The following is a 20,659-nucleotide window of genomic DNA, read 5'->3' as shown; positions in this document are numbered from 1 at the left end:
TCGGGAGGCTGAGGCAGGAGAATCACTTGAACCTAGGAGGTGGAGGTTGCAGTGAGCCGAGATTGTACCATTGCACTCCAGCCTGGGCAACAAGAGGAAAACTTCACCTTAAACGAAACAAAAGAAAACAAACAAACAAAAAACGAACAACTTGTACGTGAATGTTCATAACAGCATTATTCATTCACAATAGCCTGAAAGTGGAGCAATCTCAGTGTCCATCAACTGAAGAATGGGGAAACAAAATGTGGCATATCCACAGGGTGGAATATTATTCAGCCCTAAAAAGGAATGAAGTATGGATACATGCCACTAAGTGAAAGTAGCCAGATTCATGTATTTCATGTACCGTGTGATTCCATTTAGATGAAATGTCCTGAATCAGCAAATCCACAGAGGCTGAAAGTGAATTAGTGGTTGCCTAGGGCTGGGTGGTCGGGGGAAGGGTTGGGAAGTGACTACTGATGGGTGCAAAGCTTTTTTGGAGGAGAGGTGATGAAAATGTTCTAAAATTAAATGATGGTGATGGTTTCACAAGTCCATAAATAACTCAAACCATTGAATTGTACACCTTAAATGGGTGAACTTTATAATATGTGAATTGTATCTCAATAAAGCTGTTAACCTTTTTTAATTGGGTGTCCTGAATTTAATCTGGCAACTTTACTTCTGCCCATCCTTCCTTCTTTCTCCAGTCTTGACAGCCTTCTCCCTTCTGGAACACGCAGAAGGTAGTGGGGGTATTTGACACCTCCTGATGAGTAGGGAGGAGAAGGAGAGGCATTAGGACATCAGATACCAGGCTGCCTAACCTCCAACAGGCATCACATAATCTCCACTGCCTCAATTTCCTCTTCTGCTTAGGGAGGGGAACCCCTTGAAGGAGGTGTTGGGGGAGTCCAGGAAGCGGGTGCATGTGCTGGCTGGGATGGCGAGGGCTGCACGGGGCAGCATGAACACTTAGGAGTCTGTCACATGGCAGATCTTCCAGACAGTGGAGGGGTGGCAGGTGGATTGCCCAGAGGCACCTCTTTGGCTGCAGACAGAACCAGAGAAGCCAAGAAATCCGTGACTGGTGCCCCGTGGGCTAGGGTTAGCGGTAGGGGCTGGGCCACAGGCTGTCGTAGGAGGAGTGGTGCTGTGATAAGGTTGAGTCTTTAATGGAGCTGCAGCGTGGCTGGCCAGCTGCTGACCTTGTGTCAGGTGGGGGAGTGGAGGGGCTTCAGGGAAGGGCCAGGTTGTGGCTGAAGATCTGGGACCCCCACCTCAGGACTCAGTGGCGGTGGGGGAGGGCTTGGAGCTGGTGAGGAGCTAGATACTTCCAGGTCTGGGGACACCCAGAGCTCCGTGCCCAGCCAGCTGTCATTAACTGCTCAGCCTCATTTTGGGGGTCTGTGCTCCTTGGGGTCTGTGCTCAGCCTCATTTTCCTCTGATTCATCTCTTCCTTCCCACTGCTCCCATCCCTCAGGCTGGGAGCATGCTCAGAGCTCCCCGTCTAAAACCAACCTCTTTTTGACCCCTCTCTTCTGCAGCTCACCATCCATCTTTTGTTCTCCTCCCTGCCAAGCTCTTTCAAACTAGACTTGTCTGCACCCACGGCCTCCAGTTTGCCTGCCTGCTCCAGCGTCAACCCTTGAGAGGCGCTCCGACTCTCCCACCCCTTGAAGCTTCTTTGAGGTCTGCACACCCTTCTTTTCACCAGATCCAGTCACATCCCCTCTCAGACCTGTCACAGCTGCCCTTCAGCCCTCAGCCCTGAACCACTCAGCACCCCTGCTTCCTGAAATGCCTGGTAGCCTGCTCCTCCCTCCGGCTGCCCTCCCTCTAGATTACTGCGGGCACAGCCCAGCTTCTCCCCAACCTCTTCTCTGACCCTCTCCTGGGTGACCTCATCTCTCCCAGGACCTTGACTGTCACCTCCATTCCGATGACTCAGCTCCAGCTTCGATGATCTCTTGGCCATTTCCAGAAGCTTGCTGGACCCTTCCCATGGGCACAGCTACCCCAACCTGTCCGGGAGTGGACTTCGTATCCCACCCCGTCCCCCCAGCCAGCCTCTCCATCAAATCGCTCTCATCCTTGTCAGCATTTCCCTGGGAACCCAGCTTGAAATCAAGTCATCTTTTCCTCCTCGGTCCCCCTGCCGCTGTGCCCGGAAGTCCCCCCGTGAGACATCTTTCCTGTCCATCTTCGTCTCTGTTCCCACTGCTTCCTCTTAGGTTTAGCTTTTCATCATCTTTGACCACGATTGCCGCCTCTGGGAGGTCTGCCTGCTCTCACCCTCTCCTCTACTCTGCACGGCGTCTCGGATGATCTTCCGACAGCATCTTTCAGATCCTTCAGAAAATCCTCAAAAATCCTCAAAAGCTTCCCATTACCAACAGAGAAGACTGTATATTTGTCTAGTAATTTACAACCTAAAAAGTACTTTCACATGAAGTCAAAGAGGTAACGTTCTTCTTTTATGTATAAGAGAACTGAGGCTCAGGGAGATGTGGGGGATGGTCGGGCGTCACTCAGTGCTACAGGGCAGATCTGGGGCTGGGCGGAGGCTTGCTGTGGGTGAGGCCTATAAGTGGGTGCATCACCCACTACAGTCCTTTCAGCCTGCCCTGGGGGCCTCAGCAACGTGGCCCCTAGTTGTCACTCTGCTGCTCAGCCTGGGGCATGTCAAGCCCTTGGTCTCGCCCACAACATGCCTCGCAATTTCCCACGCCCCTTGCTCAGGCTGTTCGTCCCCTCTCTGCTCACCAAGTCCTCCTCCTGGCCACCAGCCCGCCTCTGCAAGCACAGAGCATCCGGCGCCTCCTCCAATGCCCAGGCTATGTGTTGCTTTCTCCAGAATCCTCCCCAGCCCCTGCCAGCCAGTATGGTCCTCTCATGTTCAGGACCCCTGGGACACACCACCGGGAGCTCCAGCTGATTCTGGGCAGAGATCGACCCAGCCGGGCTTGCATCCCCCATGCTTGCGTTTCCTGGGGGGCGTCTTCATAGTAAGTCCTCCACAACTGCCAAAGAAATAAATGATGGATGGGGCTGCCTGAGATTCTCCTCCTTGAGGAAGCCCTTTCAGACCCATTGGCCAGCAGTTCCAATCGCCTCCTGAGCATCACACACACCTTCATGAGTAAAACACACCACACCTGGCTCAGGCCTTGGACGGTCCGGGTTCTGGTGTCAGTTTCTGCCACACGGCTTCTCTTGAACCTCTCTCATGTGACCAGGGACTAATAATACCTGCTTTGCCATCTCCCTGGTGTGTAGTGAGCATTCAATGGAATACTGGCTGTGGGAATTTCTGTGTTTTTATTATAGCAACAAGAATGAGCTTGAACAGAATTCTTTTTATAATCATGAAACTTCTGTGCACTTGTGAGGGGCTTTTATAATTATATACATGTGTGTCCACCTAACACCGCCTCCCTCTGCTGTAAGGTGGGGAGGGTGTGAAAGCCCAGAACCCTCACTGATGAGGTTCTGAGATTCAAGCACTGGTGCTCAAGGGATTCTCCAGGGATTCCCTGAGGGATAGGTGGGAACCGGGTTCAAAAGGAGGCTCCGGGACCCTCTCGGGCACAAAGCCCTGCTTCTGATGGCTCTGTGGGTATGGCCAAGTTCATTCCTTCTGTGGATCTCAGTTTCCTTATCTGGAGGGTTTGGGTTAAAGCTCAGATTTTCACTTTTTTTTTTTTTCTTTTGAGCCACAAAGCTAATAAAATCTTACGTTCAAAGAAAGTCTTATACCAGGAACCCATATATGAAATAACAAAAGCTGCCTCATCTAAAACAGAGCCCCCAAGACCTTACCCTCCTTACCAGCCTCCGAAGACTTGAGGCTCCTCTGTGGAGCTCTATGGGGTCCTCGGTGTATCAAGACCCAGAAAACATGTCCTGATCCTCGCTGGAGGGACTGTGTATTGGGGGTCCTTCGTGCTGTCCCTACCTGCGTGTGAACTCTCTGGAGACTGTAGGAGATACTGAGGCTTTTTGACACCTCTGCCTCCAGTGCTCAACTCACCACATGATATATAAAAGGGGCTCAAGAAATGTTTACCCAACAGAATAAATGAACGAATGGTGATGAGGTTAGGAAAGAAACGTGAATGACAGCCTTGCTTTAGGAGGTAGGAAAAATTCCATGCTGTCTGGAGGAACAGGAACTAAATGGCCTTGACCTACCCCATGCCCGCCTCCCCCTCACAAACACACAGGGAAACAGGCAGGCTGTGTTCTTCTCGTAGGCGCAGTATCTGGCCCAGAAAAGCCCTGACTGGGGAGAAGTCAGCTGGAAGAAGGGAGAAGGAAGCAGAGAGACTCAGACTACGAATTTGAGCAGCAGGAGGGTGGTAGAAGAGGAGAGGAAGGGACTTTCAGGAAGTCACTGCAGGGGCAGACAGGCATGGTTATGGGCCCTCAAAGGAAGGGCTAAGGTCTTTCCTGACACCCAGAAATCTTTTTGTCCCAACTGCCTGCTCGTATCCAACAGTTCTTGTGCACACACGGGGCAGAGTAATGCTGGAAAAAGAAGACAGGGACCAAAATATCCTTCTGCCTGCTGGAAAGGACAGAGGAAAATTCTAAAACCTCCTTCAATTCCCAAGCTCTCCCCACAGGGCTGAGCCAAGGCTTTGACAGCCCCTACCTTTTGCTTTCCTTTCTGGGCTCCCGAGAGGTGTTCTGGGATACTTCATCCTCCGTGGGCAGTCCTTCCTGATCTGGGGAGTCTAGTCCAGTTTGGAGAGTTCCAGGGAGAAGAGAGCAGGGCTGCTCAGCAAAGTTCCCCTCACCCAGGAGTCCCTCCCCTGCAGCCCTCCATCTCCCCCACCCACCGCTGGCCACAGTGAGGAGGCTGCGGGTGCAAGGGGCCAGTGGAGAAACCCATGATAGGGGCTTAGGAAGGAAAGAAGTAAGACCAAGAGGCAGCAGGACCCTGGGGGATCTTTACACTTACTGTGGCATTATCTCACCCCTGGAGTCACATGTAAAATAGAAGCTTTGCATTGGGCACCTTGCAGGGCACCTCAACTTGGTACCCGTGGGATTTGGTACCAATATGAGCCTCCCTGGCTGCGCAGGGCAAATTTCATGATTTCGCACTCTTTCTCTTTCCCTTTCCACACCTACCCCTCACTGGCCTGGTGCTGCCTGCTTGCCTTTTTGATAAAATTTCAGTGCTAGGTGCTTTCCAAAAGCCAGCTCATTGTGGTCTCATAACCATCCTACCCCAAGGTGTATTCCTACACCGCTGTTACAGGTGGGGAAGCCAAGGCTCAGCTGTTGAAGACAGGTGAAGCTTGGAGGGTTGCATGGTTGCAGTGTGTGAGGGACCCTGGTGTGGGGAGGGTCATTGTCAAAAGGTCCTGGACACATTGTGAAAGCCAGAGAGTTCTGGCTCCACCTGTTTGCCTACAGCCTTCCTCATTGTCCTCTCCTGGTCATAGACCTGTGACCTCGCCTCTCCCTCTGCTTGCCTCCATCACAAACTTCCCCTCCTCTCAGCCCTGATATCTGCCCACCATGGGGGAGCGGGACTTAGAAGGTTTCCAGGTGGAAGGACCGAGTTCTGTGGTCTCCAGCTCAGCCCATCTCTCCCGCTTTGGAATGGACTTACCAGCTGTTGGTGTCAGATGGGTAAACTGAGTCCAGGAGAGGAAAAATGACCTGCTTGAGGTCACACAGTCAGTGAGTGGCAGAGTAGAGACTAGAAGCAAGCTCCAGCTCTTCTGACTCTTGATCAAATGCTCTTTTCACCACATCAAATGGCCCTGCTGCACAGGTGGGCCCAGAACCAACCCTCCCACCTCCGTTTCAAGCCAGAGGACTGAGGAGACCATGTGCTTCTCCCAAGGCAGCCCTCTGGAATAGACCCTGCCTTGCCCAGTTCTGCTGTCAAATAGGCTGGTCTAATCCCTGAGGCCTGGGAACAGGCAGGGGTGGAAGGATGGAGAAGAGAGGGGAAGAAAATTTTGGCTTATTTTGCCCAGAACCGAGAAACAAAGTACCTACACGCATTACGCAAATGCATCCACTACATGTCAGCAACCTGTCGTAAGACAAATTGGAGGAGGGAGTGTATGTGTGTGTGTGGGTGGGGGGGTGTTCAGGTGCCCTTCAGAGCTGAAGATGCTGCCCATGGTTAGAGGGGGAGACCCCACTCACCCACCCCTGTCCCCAAGCTGGGTCCATCTGGGTCTTCGCAGGCTCTTCTGACATCTAGATGAGTGACCGTTGGGAAGCTGAGTGTAAACTGAGAGAGAAAGCCTTGAGCCAGAAATCGCTTAAGCCAAGGGAAGGACAGAGAGGGGACGATGGAAAAGACCTTCACGTCTGGCTGGCAGGAGAAGCGGGCAGAATGTCAGGTGCTGCTGGGTGTGTTGATAAAGTCAGCAGGGGAAGTGGAGGGGGATGAGGAGGAAGGAGAGTTTACACTTCCTAATTTCTCCAAGTAGCTTCTAGGGAAGGAATGTAATTTTGTTGTCTGAGGCACTGATTCCTTGCTCCCCCTAAAGGCAGAAATGAAAGTTATCTTTTCCTACAGAGGACTTTTCCCTCCTCCTCAGAAGACTCAGCTGCCCTTCCTCCCCGCCTCCCAGCTACCCGGGTTCCAGGTCTCACCTCATTCCTCAGGGTGATTCAGCGCAGCCCCCAGCAGAAGCAACGTACTCACCTCCTCTGGGCAGAACCCTTTTCCTTGCATTCTGTGATCCAATGAGGGGGAAGAGCCTCCAGAGGCCGGGTTGGGTTGTGGCTGGATAACATTGGGGTCCCCAACCTGACTCTCTTTGCTCCCCTAGGACCCTTGCCCAATACCTACAAACAAGGATTTCTCAGGTTAGGATCTCTATGAGGCATTCATCTGTTTCCAGGGTCTGGTCTTTAGTTAGTATCAGTGGACTGCCTAAACCGAAACTAGCAGACGGTGGCCAGGGGAGGAGTCTGGACAGTGGAGAGAGTCGGGAGCCTGGGTTTTGTATTTTGGTCCCGTTAGGATTTGCCCTGTGACCTTTCGGAAGTCCCTTCCTTCCCTGAGCCTGCTTCTTTATCGATAACATGAGGAGATTGAACTGGATGCCTTATGGCTTAGCACTGTGCTACGAAGAGGGAGGAGGAAGGAACAGGAGCGCAGAGCGGGTGACACTGACAGGCAATCCGATCCCGGGAGGCTAGGTCACTTCCCGAGCCTCAGCGTCCTCATCTGCAAAATGGAAATTGCTAATAGACTAAAAGGCAGTTCTGAAAGACGGATGAGAAAGAATATAATGACTCAGGGTAGAGTCTGCAAAACAATATGGGATGAGAAGATGCAGGGACTGGTTTCATGGAGAGAGCGGGGTTTTAGGATTGGGGGAGGGTGCCAGGGCTACCAAGTGACTGCTTTGGGAGGTCCCACAGGGGGCATTGTGAAGTCCTGCAGAAGAGATGCTTTGCCGTGAGGGGTGAGGGATTGCTGGAGGCCAGACCAGGGCTCCCAGGAGCCCTGCATTGAGACGGGAGAGAATGGACACAGGAAGGCTGCGCCTCTGTCCAGTCCTGAGGCTGGGCGCACACACCAGGCCCTTCGAAAAGCTCACATTTTTCCAGCTTTTCTCACTCAGTCTCACTTCCTTTGTTAAGAGGAGGGGGTGGGGGAGGAGACGAAGGATGAGGAGGGAGGGGCCCGCGAGTGCCGCCGCCGCCCCCGCCCCCTCCCGGTGTGCGGAGCCCGATTGTCACTCAGCTCCCGCGCCGGGGGCGACAGAGGCGCCGGCGCCCGTGTCGAGTCCCAGCCAACTACCATTCCTCTAGACCTTACAGGCCGGCCTTGGCTTCCCCAGGAATCCCTGGAGCGAGCGGCTGCTGAAGGCGTCGAGGCGTGGGGGCACTTGGACAGAACAGCTCAGGTAGCCGGGAGCTCTGCCAGCTTTGGTGACCTTGGGTAAGTCTGAGCCTCGGTTCGTCCCTTGGGCTCCCCAAGGTGGGTGCAGGAGAGAGCTGAAAGAAGAGACCAGAATGCCCCCTTGAGGCAGGCCATGGGCAAGGGTCCCCGACGGAGCTGGAGCGGGACCAGGGGACTGCTAAGATCCAGGCACCAGACGCGTCTCAAGTGGGTGGCCTCAGGACAGGTGCGCGCACGACGGGTTATAGGGAGCGACGCCCCAGTCTGGTCCTGGGCTCAGTCCCTAGACCCACGTCTGCCACCCCAGTCCCAGGTGCGAAACAGGGGCGCTACCTCTTTAAAAGCGTCCGGGGTGAGTCTCTGCCGCACCATGTGATTGCTTGAAAGGCCGGGCTGGGAGCGCTGCGGCGGGAGCCGGAGGACTACGAGCTGCCGCGCGGTGTCCAGAACCCAGCCCAGCCCTACCGCGCGCGGCCACGAGCTCTGCTGCCCGGAACTTTGGGCACTGCCTCTGGGACCCCTGCCGGCCAACAGGCAGGATGGTGAGCTCCCTGCATCCTGTGCACAGGGGTGGGCAGAGCCAGGCATGGGAGACCCGTGTGTGTGTGTGTGTGTGTGTGTGTGTGTGTGTGTGTGTGTGTGTATGTGTGTGTGTGTGCGCGCGCGCGCGCGCTGGGAGCTGCCTCACACCTGATAAAAAAGCCAGTGGAGGAGTGAGCGCTGCTATTTTAAGTTGCTGAATGGAACCTGTGGGGATGATAAAGGGAAGGGACAAAGATTAGGCAGAGAAAGGGCCGGGTGCCCCTCCAGCCTGGGCAGGAGCTGCATGTGCCAAGTGGGACACGTCTCCGCGGGTTACCTGGAGTTCCAGGGCAGCCTGGGCTCCCTGCCCTCCCAGACCGGCCTCCCCATCCCAGGCTTCCCTGACCACACAGGTGCTTGCCTCGTGCCCTTTGGTGCCCGTCTGCTGATGTTCCCAGCCTGTTCCCGCCATGCCGCCCTCCATCTCAGCCTTCCAGGCCGCCTACATCGGCATCGAGGTGCTCATTGCCCTGGTCTCTGTGCCCGGGAACGTGCTGGTGATCTGGGCGGTGAAGGTGAACCAGGCGCTGCGGGATGCTACCTTCTGCTTCATCGTGTCGCTGGCGGTGGCTGATGTGGCCGTGGGTGCCCTGGTCATCCCCCTCGCCATCCTCATCAACATTGGGCCACAGACCTACTTCCACACCTGCCTCATGGTTGCCTGTCCAGTCCTCATCCTCACCCAGAGCTCCATCCTGGCTTTGCTGGCAATTGCCGTGGACCGCTACCTCCGGGTCAAGATCCCTCTCCGGTGAGTCCACAGCCGCTGAAGGTACTGGCAGCACCGCATGATGGCTGGCTTGAGGGCCATCTAGAAAGGATAAAAGGTAGAGCATAAGACCCCAAGTAAGCCAGATGTTCTTTGGGCCATTGTGCTCCAGTCCTCACTCAGGCTTCCTGTGCTCTGCTCTGCAGTGTCAGAGAAATGGGAGGGGGATGGGTGGCTGGAGGACTGGGCTGTGAACTTGCCAGTGCCCGTGACCTCAGAGCTGACGCTCCTGCGGCCAAGGAACCTAAGGCTGCCTGTCAGGCCTGGGGCGGAGGTGGCAGACTTGGAGAGGCCACCAAGACAGGGTCACAGTGAGTGCTGGGTAGGAATGAGCTGAGCTCTGCCAGTCCCAGGGAAGAGGATGAGGCAGAGAAGAGAGTTAAGGTGGGGTGAGGACATTCTGAGGGGGGCACAATGGGCAGGAGTGCTGCTTCTCCAGCCAGCCCCTGCAAGGGTTCCTGAAGGCACGCTTTGGCTCTCTTGTTCACCAGGTATCTGTGCGAGCTAGCTATACCTTCCAAGGTTTTCCTGCTGAACCCAACGCTCTGAATACCTTTGCCTCACTCCCACTTGTGGGATTTCTGTTATAGACAGGAGGAAGAAAAAAAAATGCTGGTGCCTACTCTTAATATTCCTGTTCTGTTGCAAAACCATGTCTTCGCTGGTCACAGCAGAGGTGCTTATGCTGCTCTGAGGCAGCACTGAGATGGGTGGCCTGGTGATGCAGTCCTCAGTGTGGGTGTCCAGGCCATGCTGGGGCTTCCTGCTTGGAGCTGTCAGGCCATAATCTCATCACCAGGCAGTGCCTTGGGCTACCAAGCACCAGCGAGTGCCTGGGCATATTTCCAGGGATTGGCCCTGCTGGGATGCTCTTATGAGGCATGTTTGCCCCCTCTTTGACTTCTTGCCCCCCGTAGATTCCTGTTCTCTGGGGATGCTCTGGCCGTGTCCAGTACCTGCTATCCCTGGCATAGCTTCTCTGGGATGTAGGGCCTCTTACCTCACTTGGCCCCTTGCCCAAGCAGGCCTGGGCACCCATGTTTCTCCCTTTGTGTTACATTTGTGCACGTTTAACTTTTCAAAGCCTTTCTTCATGCATGAATTTTTCTGGTTATCATCATGCTGCTGTGAGGGACATGGAGCAGGAGCTTTTAAAGGGGAAACTAAGACTCAGAGGGTCTTCTTGAAGCTCACTGGGAGAGAAGTGTGATCTAATCATCTGCCTTCCTTCCTGATTCCCCCATGCCCAGCAGCTTGATGCCAGTCTCTGCCCGGTCTACCTCCTCCGCCCTCCAGGTTTCCCAGGGCAGATGGGGTGAAGAAGGGAACGCAACCAGAAACCCCATAGGCTCATCCACTGAGGGGCCTACATGCTGCCATTTGTCCCAGGTTGCTGCTGGGCTGCAGAGATAAAGCTGGTCTCAGTGCATTAGAAGAGCAGGGCCTCTGAGCCAGCCGTTATAACAAAGTGTTGCCACATTTGGAAACCCATGCAGATGTGCAGCTAGCTGTAGGAAGGCTGCTGGAGAAATCCTGTCTGCCGAGTGGGTGCCAACACGAGCCAAAGGTCCCGCTTTGCTGTGACAGAATGTGCCCTACTTGCCCTGTGGGGCTGGAATGGCTGTGCTGGTGGGAACAGCAGGCTTATTCCTTTGGGAGGCACCTCTGTGGCCTTGGAGCTGGGGTCCTGGGCAGCTGTCCTCTGAGGGGGAAGGCGGGGGCCTGCACAGAGGCTGCCATGGGCCTGAGTTCAAATCCTTTTTGGGAATTTCTAGCTGTGCAACCTTGGGAAAGTCACTTATTTAGCTGCTTTAAGCTTCAATTTCCTTATTTATAAAAGGGAATATTAATAATAGTACCTACTCCCTACGGTTACTGGAAGGATGTAATGAACTCGTATACACGAAACACTTGTATTAATATTATGCCTTATATATTATATGCGAGCCATAGGGAGGTCTTATTTGTAGTTCTATTGTCACGATTAACATGTAGCTCAAGTGCGGCTGGATAGGCAAGCCCTACTCCCACCACTCAGGCTCTTAGGTGTCATTTGGTGTCAACACACACACACGAAGAAATACACACACAAACACATACATGACATGTCTCCAAGGAGGTGCCAAAGAGCTGTTAAGTTGTATCTATACATGTCTCTACTCTTCTAGTGGAGTGTTGATGCCTCAAGGCAGTAACCACCTCTTACCAGTTTCTGTAAATTCTTCAGAATGCCCAGCTTAGTGTCCGGCACATCACACACCCTCAGCATTGACTGAATTGTCCGGGTTTCCGGAGCACATACAGCTGAGCCCCAAGCAGGCCTTCCAGAAGTCTAACCTCTCACTTTCTTGCTGTGGACTAGACCTGTCCCCGCTTCTGCCTCAGGGCCCTGATCACAGATGCCCCCACCGGCTCAGTGTGGCTCCTTGACAGCCACACACCAGCAGTGCCCAGGAGTGTCCTGCCCATGGAGAGGAGCCTTTCTCTTGAGTTATAGAAAGGCTGCTGGGGCCTCATTTCTCAAACAGGGATCCTGGCTGAGGTGTTGGGCCACTCTGGGCTCCTGCATGTCACTGCCCAAGTACCCTGCAAGAGGAACACTATGCTCTGGTCCCCTCTATGTGGCTGGAGTCAGCAGTCTGCTAGGTCTATGAAACCCCTCTTGGCCAGGGGTCCCTGGGCACCAGGCTTCTGCCCTGACATACCAGTCAAAGATAGATGTGGTGCTGGGCAGACAGAGTCATACTGATCAACCATTGGTGAGGCGTGTCTGGGGCACCCAGATACAGGTGTCTGCTGGCCCTCACTAAGTGGGGCATGGTTTGATCAGTCAACCACAAATTTTATTTCTTTCTACTTGGCAGAAAATCAAGAGAGAAAAGAGATTCACACCATAAAATATGATCTAGTTACAAACTTTTTTTTTAAAGCTCAAATTGTTGATTCGTCAGTAACCTGTGGTCATTTGCATATGCTTTGCATGCTATTTGCATAGTGCCTCCAAATACTTGGTAATTGAAACTCTATTCCCTTCAGCTACTAGTTCTAGGGAATCTCTATCATTTGCCCCCTGCCCCCTCACCTGGAGCTTTCTTGGTGGCACTCTGGCAGTTTGGTGCTACTCCTGGGGGCTAGTTGTAGGGAAGGGTGCTAACAGAGGGTTCCCTGACCAAACCTCTCTGTGGGAAGGGGACCCTAGCAAAGGGGCTGTCCATGGCCAACTTGGGTGGAGTAGAGTGGAGGGGTGGTGGGTGTCTGCGAGTCAAGCAGACCTGAGTTTGAACCTTGCTCTGTTACTAATTAGCTGTGCAACCTTTGATAAGTTATTCAGCCTCTCTGAGCCTTTCCCCTTCACCATCTGTTAAATGAAGGGGTTGGAGGTGGGGCATGGTGGCTCATGCCTATAATTCCAGCACTTTGGGAGGCCAAGATGGGTGGATCATTTGAGACTAGGAGTTCAAGATCAGCCTGGACAACATGGTGAAACTCCATCTCTACTAAAAATAAAAAAATAAAAATAAATAGCTGGGTGTGGTGGCACACACCTGTAATATCAGCTACTTGGGAGGCTGAGGCAGGAGGATCGCTTGGATCTGGGAGGCAGATATTGCACTGAGCTGAGATCACGCCACTGTACTTCAGCCTGGGCAACAGAGCAAGACTCTGTCTCAATATAAATAAATACATAAAAAGAAATAGATGAAGGGGTTGGATTTGAGTTCTCTGAGGTTCCTTGCAGCAATGATTCTGTGGTTTTTCTTATTCTGACTCCTGCCAGTGCTATGTTGGGATCGCGGGAGGGTTGTATTGTGTCGTGTTGTGTTGTGTTGTGTGTTTTAGCTCCTAGTGAGTGTGCACTAGGAACAATGCTATGTTTTTAATATACTTTACCTCATTCAACGTTCACAGTCTCTCACTAGTAGAGCTTATTGTTACCCCCATTCTATAGGCAATTCTTTTCTTTTTTCATTTGAGACAGAGTCTTGCTCTGTTGCTCAGGTTGGAGTGCAGTGGCATGATCTCAGCTCACTGCAACCTCCAACTCCCGGGTTCAAGCGATTTTCCTGCCTCAGCCTCCTGAGTAGCTAGATTAGAGGTGTGTGCCACCAAGCCCAGCTCATTTTTTGTATTTTTTGTAGAGACAGGGTTTTACCATGTCGGCAGGCTGGTCTTGAACTCTTGACCTCAGGTGATCCACCCACCTTGGCTTCCCAAAGTACTGGGAATACAGGCATGAGCCACTGTGCCTGGCCTCTCAATAGACAATTCTTTAGCTAAATTGAGGGCTGAGGCTTGGGGAGCTTCAGTAACTTGCCCAAACAGCTTGGCAGGGGCAGAAGCAGAAGCAGGATTTGACTCTAGGCCTGACAGACACCTTTAACCAGTAAGCCCATGTGTATCTTGCATCAGCCCAAGAAGCTGTAGGATTTTTCGAGGCGTTTCCATGAAGCTGTCAGTAGGGTGATTTTTCTCCTCTGATGTTTGCCAATGGCCTCTGCACTCTGCTCAGCCCCCGCCCAGCACCTTCCCCTCCTTCCACCTTCACTCCAGTGGGCAGTCGAGCCCCTGGCAGTCCTGCCTCTGTCCACAGCTGGAAGCTTGCCCCACTGGGCTGCTGACCCGGGGAAGCACAGCAAGGATTGGAGGAGCTTGGCGTGCTGAGCCAGAGCTGGAGCGGGAAAGAAATCTTATAAATTAGGGCACGTTCGCTTTTAGGCATCAGTTTAGCCCTCCCCACTGTGGCTAGCCTGGGCTTTTCTTGACAGCCCTAAAGTGACTTGTGTGCCGTCACGCCCTCGCAGGTAACTGTCTGCGGCTTCTGGGTCCCAGAACAGTTGATCTCAGGTCATGCCATGTACTTTCAGAGAGGTAGGCCGTCTTCAGAACCTGTGTCTAAGGCTGGATTAGTCATAGCCTAGGGTGTCTGAGAGGGAAGAGGAGTTCGAGGAAGCCCTGAAGCCCAAACTTTCACACTTGCGGACTGAAGAGGAAACCGAGGCTGGGGAGAGGAGGAGCTTACGCAAGATCACTTGGCTGGGAGTTCTCTCCTCCTCCCATCTGGATGCTTGCTTCCCCGCCTTGCATGTAAAAAGCTTGAGCAGAGAGCTCTCTGCAATCACCCGCCCCTGAAGGAACAGAAAAGAAAAACACAGCCTCAGTGGGTTAAGTCAGCAGATCCGTGGCAGGCTTAGAGGGAAGTTGCTTTGTGATTGAAAAGATAGTTTCTCTGAATTAGGTATGGCCTTCAGGTGGGTTAGGCAGAGCAGCTTGCTGGGCCCAGGGGGAACATGGCCTTTCGTTGAAGAGGCGTCTGGACTCCTTTCAAGTGTGAAAGCTTCCCCCAGCTGGCAGCGGCTGGCTTCCTGGAAGTCTCTGAGTGCATGAGGAGCAACCTGCAAGGTGTCAGCCCCGCGTGGAAGCTGGAGAACGGCCAGGATGCCTTCTACCCAGGGGCGGAGCTGTAGGGGCCGCATCCGGAAATTTGCTATTTGTTTCTGAGCATAAAAGCAATCCATGTTGATTGTGAAAAATGGAAGGAAGAAGAAAGATGGTAAAATCACCAGTAACTCTACCACCTACAGAGAACTACTGTTAACATTTTAGTAGTTCCAGAAAAATGCTCCACACACACATATATAAATAGATATATTATTTTTACATATTGAGAACATCTATATATACATGGTTTTATATCCTATTTTATTCACTTAACATTATAAGCATTTCCCCGTGTCAACTAAAATGATTTTGTAAGGATTTCTATGGTGGTATAATGTTGGATTGTATTATTACTCATCTTTTGGGTCTCAGCTAAAATGGCCATTCCACCTGAACCAGGTTAGTTTCCTCTATTAGCAACTAGGGTTGAGTCAGCGTCTCCTTCCAAATTCACCACTTATCACATGGGCGGATTTCTATTCGATGTCGTTCTTTCCGGGCTTGGTAAGTTTCCAAAGGCCAGGACCACATCTGCTTACAAACCCCCATTTCCCCATGCCTGACACAGAGCAGGCATGCAGAAAGCTTTTTTGAATAAATGAATATTTGAATATCAGATTTTATTTATACATTCTTATATCACTGGCTACTTCAATTATTTCTGATTTGTAGTATGAAAAACACTTTACTGTGTAACAAACCTGCACACCTACCCCTCAATCTATTAAAATAAAAGTTGAGGCTGGGTGCAGTGGCTCACGTCTATAATCCCAACACTTTGGGAGTCGGAGGTCAGGAGTTTTGAGACCATCTTGAGCAACATGCTGAAACCCATCTCTACTAAAAATACAAAAATTAGCTGGACGTGGTGGTGCATGCCTGTAATGCCAGCTACTTGGGAGGCTGAGGCAGGGGAACTGCATGAACCCAGGAGGCAGAGGTTCCAGTGAGCCGAGATTACACCACTGCATTCCAGCCTGGGCAACAGAGCAAGACTCTGTCTAAAAAAAAAAAAAAGTTGGAATTATAAAAACAAACCCCAAAACACTTTAATGATTCACACTGTTTATAAGGTCAGAGCCAAGTCAGAACCTGGGCTGCGTTGCCCAGTAGATAGCGTAGCTGCTATCTGGAGGGACTGTCTTGTGAGGTTAAATATTTCCCAACTCCCTTTACTCCAACTCTCTCCTCTCCCTCCCCAATTTCACCCACCCTGCAAATCCCCAGGGGGGCACTTGGCATTCTTCAGCCCACTTGCCCCTCTGGGCTAGGTTGGGCAGGACTGCATGGGCCCCAAGTCAAGTCCTTCTTGCCCGGTCTCTTTTCTGAAGGCCTTGGCATCCTGTTGGTGAGGAAACAGTGCCCCTGGGAGAGGACTTAGGGTGGCATGCTTCTTGGTTGGCCTCATTCGGCAGGTGGGCACAGATACATAGAGCAGAGAGGAAGGAAGTGGAGAGACACGGCTCCTTGGGTGGCATGAATCACTCCTTTAGCCTCAGTCTTTTTAATTCAACCCCAGAGGGAACTATCAGCTGCTACAGTACAAAGAAAAGCCTGGCAGATGGTCGTGGGGATAAGGAAAAGGAGAAGCAGGTGGGTGTGTCTTGGTATTCACATCCTCTTAGAAATATTGGCTTGAAGGTGGGCAGGGAGATGGAGACAGCTGGCAAGGGGCTTCCCTGACCCCAAGGGAAAGGATGTGGGGGGTACCTTCTCCTGCTTTGCTCCTTACCCTGGCAGTTTATTCTCCAGCAGAAAGCGGAGAGGTGTGGGGCTGAGGGTCTGGCAACATCCATTTATCTATTTCCTAAGTGTGCTTTGAGCACGTGCTATGTGTCAGGCCCTTGCCAGGCCTAGGGATACAAAGATGGGCAGGCCGATCTGGTCTCTACCTCTGTCTGACGGCTCGTAGTCGCTGCTGAGATGATGGATTCCCACAGACCAAGGTGGCCAAGGAGAAACTTCCACCCCGCCTGTGGTGGGAATGCGGGTGGCAGGAGACTGGCAGCTGACTCCTTGCAGAGCTGGGCTGGGCAGCTGGATCCTACTCTGCACTCATTCCATGCAGCCAGGCTGTGTAGGAGAGTCTCTTGAAATTACCTTCTTGCCTCTTGCTTCTCCTTTGAGAGAGGAGGGCAGCTGACTTGTCCCCACACAGGGCCCTGGGACAGATAGACCTACTTATTCATTCATTCATTCATTCATTCATTCATTTGTTCATTTATTCAACAAATAATTATTGAATGCCTCATATGAGCTAGGGTCTATTGGGATACTTAAATTAATAAAACGAGATCCTCATGGAGACTGAATTCTAATGAACTGGAGATCAGATGCTAAATAATAAATGCAATACCTGCATCATGTAGAGTGTTAGAAGGTAGAATGTGCCACTGAAAAAAGAAAAAAGGGGCAAGGTCAATGGGAATGGAAATGCAGCAGCCCAGAGTGGGGCTGGGAGAAAGGGTTGCACTTTTAATAATGTGGTCCATGAGGCTTCATTGAGAAGGCACCATTTGACCAAAACCCTGGAGGTGAGGGGAGACGCCATGCCATGCAGATATAGGGAGGGCACACCATCCTTTCCCCTGAAAGAACTAGAATGGAGCCCTAGCATAGGAATGTACTTGAAGTGTTTAGGGACTAGCAAAGAGGCCTGTGGGGCTGGGACAGAGCGATAAAGGGGGCAAGTGATCAGAGATAATGGGCCACTGGCCCGGGTATAGCGTGGAGGCCACTGGAAAGACAATGGCTTTTACCCTGAGGGAAATGGGGAGCCACTGTGGGATTTAGAGCAGAGACATGACATGATCTGACTTAGGCTTTAAAGGATCACTTTCATTGCTGTGTTGAGAATGTGCTTAAGGGGCAGGGGTGCAAATGGGAGTAGTCAGGAGCGATTGCAGTAACTCAGGTGAGGGAAGGTGGAGGTGGCTCGAATCTGAATAGCAGCGGAGGTGGTGAGAAGTGGTTAATTCTGGATGTGCATTTAAAAATTTTAACTTTTAATTTACTTTGTATCAAAGTAAAATTTTTATTCAGTAAAGTGCATAAATCTTGCGTTCAGCTCTATAAAATTCCGCATATGTATATACCCACATACCACTACCCTGGTCAGTATTTAGGACACTTCCAGCATTGTACAAGGCTCCCCTCAGTCGGTACCCTCCAAAAGGCAACCTCTATTTTTGAACTTTATCCTTATAGATTGATTTTGCCTGTTCTTGACCTTTTACAAGTGGAGTCAAGCAGTTTGTACCCTTTTGTGCCTGGCTGCTGAAGCTCAAAATTCTTGCTAAGATTCATCCCTGTTATTGAGTAGGGTTTTCCCCGTCATTGCTGTTAGAATTGCATTGTATGAATGTACCATGATTTGTTTACATTCATGATGTATTTTGAAAAAAAAGAAAGAGCCAAAGAATTTGCCTAAGTTTTGGATGTGGGAATTTTCTTATAGATTAGATGTGAGAAAGAAAAGTCGATATGATCAGACTTTTACTTCTAAGCAACTGTGAGGATGGGGTTGGCATCATCTAAGGTGGGAAAGGCTGCAGGTGGTAGAAGTAAGCAAGGGAGTTCAGAATTAGACTTGCTGACTTTGGCATGTCCAACAGACATCTGAGAGGAATGTGGAGCGGGTGGTTGGCTATACAAGAATGAGAGGCCTGGGCTGGCGGTTGTAAGTGTAAACGCCATGGTGTATAGATGTGTTTCAATCCATGAGGCTGGATGAGATCCCCAAGAGAGACAGTGCAGATACAGAAGAGAAGAAGGCCAAGAACCGAGCATGGAGAAGGTGGGAAAAGAGGAGGCACCAGCAAAGGAGACCGAAGGAGAACTCCATACACAGGAAGAAAACTCAGAGCCAAAGGTGTGGTACCCTGGAACCAAATGTAGACGGTCTACCGGGGAGGGTTGACAAATGCGTGTACCGAGATACAGACTGAGAATTACCACTGGATTTTGCAAGGCCCCTGGTGACCTTGACAAGGGCAATGGCAGAGGAGTGAAAGGGGCAAAGCCTGATTGCAGAAGGCTCAAGAGCAAAGAGGACTGTGGTTGAAGGCAGCTGGTATCGAGTACTCTTGAGGAATTTTGTTGCAAAGAGAGCAAAGGAATGGGGCAGTAGCTGTCAGGGGAAACGGAAACGAGCTGTCTTACTCTGTTATTTATTTTTTATTTTTATTTTTTTGAGGCAGAGTCTCACTCTGTCGTCCAGGCTGGAGGGCAGTGGTGCAACCTTGGCTCACTGTAGCCTCCTCTTGTTCAAGCGATCCTCCCATCTCAGCCTCCCAAGTAGCTGGGATCACAGGTGTGTGCCACCATCCCTGGCTGATATTTGTATTTTTAGTGAAGACCGAGTTTTACCAAGTTGGCCAGGCTGGTCTTGAACTCCTGACCTCAAGTGATCTGCATGTCTTGGCCTCCCAACGTGTTGGGATTACAGGCGTGAGCCACTGCGCCTGACCCACTGTGTTGTTTTTTAAGACAGAAGGGAGGTTAGAGCATTTGTGTGCTGACTGAAATGGTCCAGCAGAGAGTGAAACACTGGTGATGAAACAAAAGAGAGAATTTCTAATGTGATGTCCTGGTTTAGGTTAGTGGGGCATACGTGTAGAGACTGGCTTTAGATGGGATCCTGGAGGCTCTTCTGTGGCAACATGTGGCGTCTGTGGACACAGATGCTGGCAGGTGAAGCTCTCTCCTGATTCTTTCCATTTTCTTAGTGAATTGGGAAGCAAGGTCACCAGCTGAGAATGAGGATGCAGTAGGAGGTGTTGGAGAGAGCAGCAAGTGTGAAATAATTCTCTAGGAAGTGGAAGAGTGACTGGGCTCAGGAAGTCTAGTATAATTGGGGGCAGCATGAAGGGCCCCCTTAAGTTTGCAGTAATGAATTTGAAGTGCAGCTCAGCAGCATGGTTGTGTTTCTCACTGGCCACGTTCAGCTGCATGGGCACAGGCATGGAGGAGGCAGACAGTTTATTCCTTCATTGACCCAGAATGCCAGATTCATGATGAGATGAAGGACCTTACCATGGGCAAGAAGGGCCCTGGTCCCTGCCCTCATGGAACTTGGAGGCTAGCAGTGGGTGAGAGCCCATAGACACATCAGCAGGCAGGTGGCTTCGACTGCAATTTGTGAACGGGAAGGGAGCCATTCTGGTATTCTCTGTGGCAGGCCCTGGTTGGGTTATCCAAAACCCCATGTTGATGTCCAGAGACCCACAAGGGTTCGAGGACTTCAGTAAGGCCTTGGAGGCCTTGTGGTTCATGGTCAAGAGTTTGGATTTTTTTCTAGGTGTGCTATGAAGCCTCTGAGTGGTTTAATAAGGGAATGACATAATTTAAATTCCATTTTTAAAAGGTTAAAAGTCCTTGAGAAAATATTAGCAAATCAAATCCAGTGATATAAAAAGGCTAATATATTACCACCCAAAAGGTTTATTGCATCTAGACAAGGGTGGCTTAACATTTGAAAAAAATCAATCAGTGTAATTCATCACACTAACATAAGAGGGTCACTGCCTGCTCTGTGGAGGATGGGTTGGAGTAGGGTTAGAGAGGACATGCGGGGCCCAGTTAGGATTAGGGGGCAGCAGGCAGGGCTTGGGGCAGGCAGGGAGTGGAGGAGGCCATGGAGATGGACAGAACTGGAAAGACTTCAGGGATGTTAGAGCTGGAACCAAATGGAAATGGGTTGAGGTACGACGTGGGAGAAGGAATCCAACATGATGGTCCAGGTTTATGGCTTAAGCCACTGGGTGGATGGCGGTGCTGTTTCTGGGGATGGGGAAGGGTTGGGAAGAAGAAGACATTGTAGGACGATTCAGATCCTATTAGGTATCCAAGTGGCAGCACTGTGATGGCAGGGCCACTGGTATCTTCTCTCTCACCACTCCCCAGCTCCCCTCCCCTGGCGTGGTCAGGTGGAGGGGTTCCCTCTTGCCTCACACAACCTGATGGAAGGGTCTTGTAAACACCCAGCAATCTA

At 51.5% G+C, this 20,659-nt stretch overlaps 1 protein-coding gene and 1 long non-coding RNA gene across 5 annotated transcripts in view; one reads left to right on the top strand and one right to left on the bottom strand.

Moving 5' to 3' along the window:
- Positions 1–558: 558 nt before the first annotated feature.
- On the bottom strand, positions 559–9,391 carry LOC104652922 (uncharacterized). Of its 2 annotated transcripts, none has more exons than XR_012513512.1 (5): positions 8,568–8,818; positions 8,211–8,397; positions 4,644–7,972; positions 2,753–3,009; positions 559–754 (listed from the first exon to the last, which is right to left on the bottom strand). It is a non-coding gene; the product is annotated as an uncharacterized LOC104652922 (long non-coding RNA). The 2 variants fall into 2 exon arrangements; XR_012513513.1 differs by lacking the exon at positions 559–754 and adding an exon at positions 9,348–9,391 and having other exon boundaries at positions 2,442–3,009; positions 8,568–9,270.
- Positions 8,870–20,659, top strand: part of ADORA1 (adenosine A1 receptor) — a 38,270-nt gene continuing 26,480 nt past the window's right edge. Inside the window, exon 1 of one of the 3 annotated variants that reach the window (XM_039466946.2) lies at positions 8,870–9,210. In XM_039466946.2, coding sequence (XP_039322880.2) covers positions 8,870–9,210 — 341 coding nt within the window. The other 2 variants (XM_039466948.2, XM_074385011.1) reach the window with 2 other exon arrangements.

Source organism: Saimiri boliviensis, chromosome 14, assembly GCF_048565385.1.
Source record: "Saimiri boliviensis isolate mSaiBol1 chromosome 14, mSaiBol1.pri, whole genome shotgun sequence".
Classification (NCBI taxonomy): Eukaryota; Metazoa; Chordata; class Mammalia; order Primates; family Cebidae; genus Saimiri; species Saimiri boliviensis.
The sequence above is the reverse complement of the archived record's forward strand: the minus strand, read 5'-3'. Positions and strand labels throughout refer to the sequence as shown.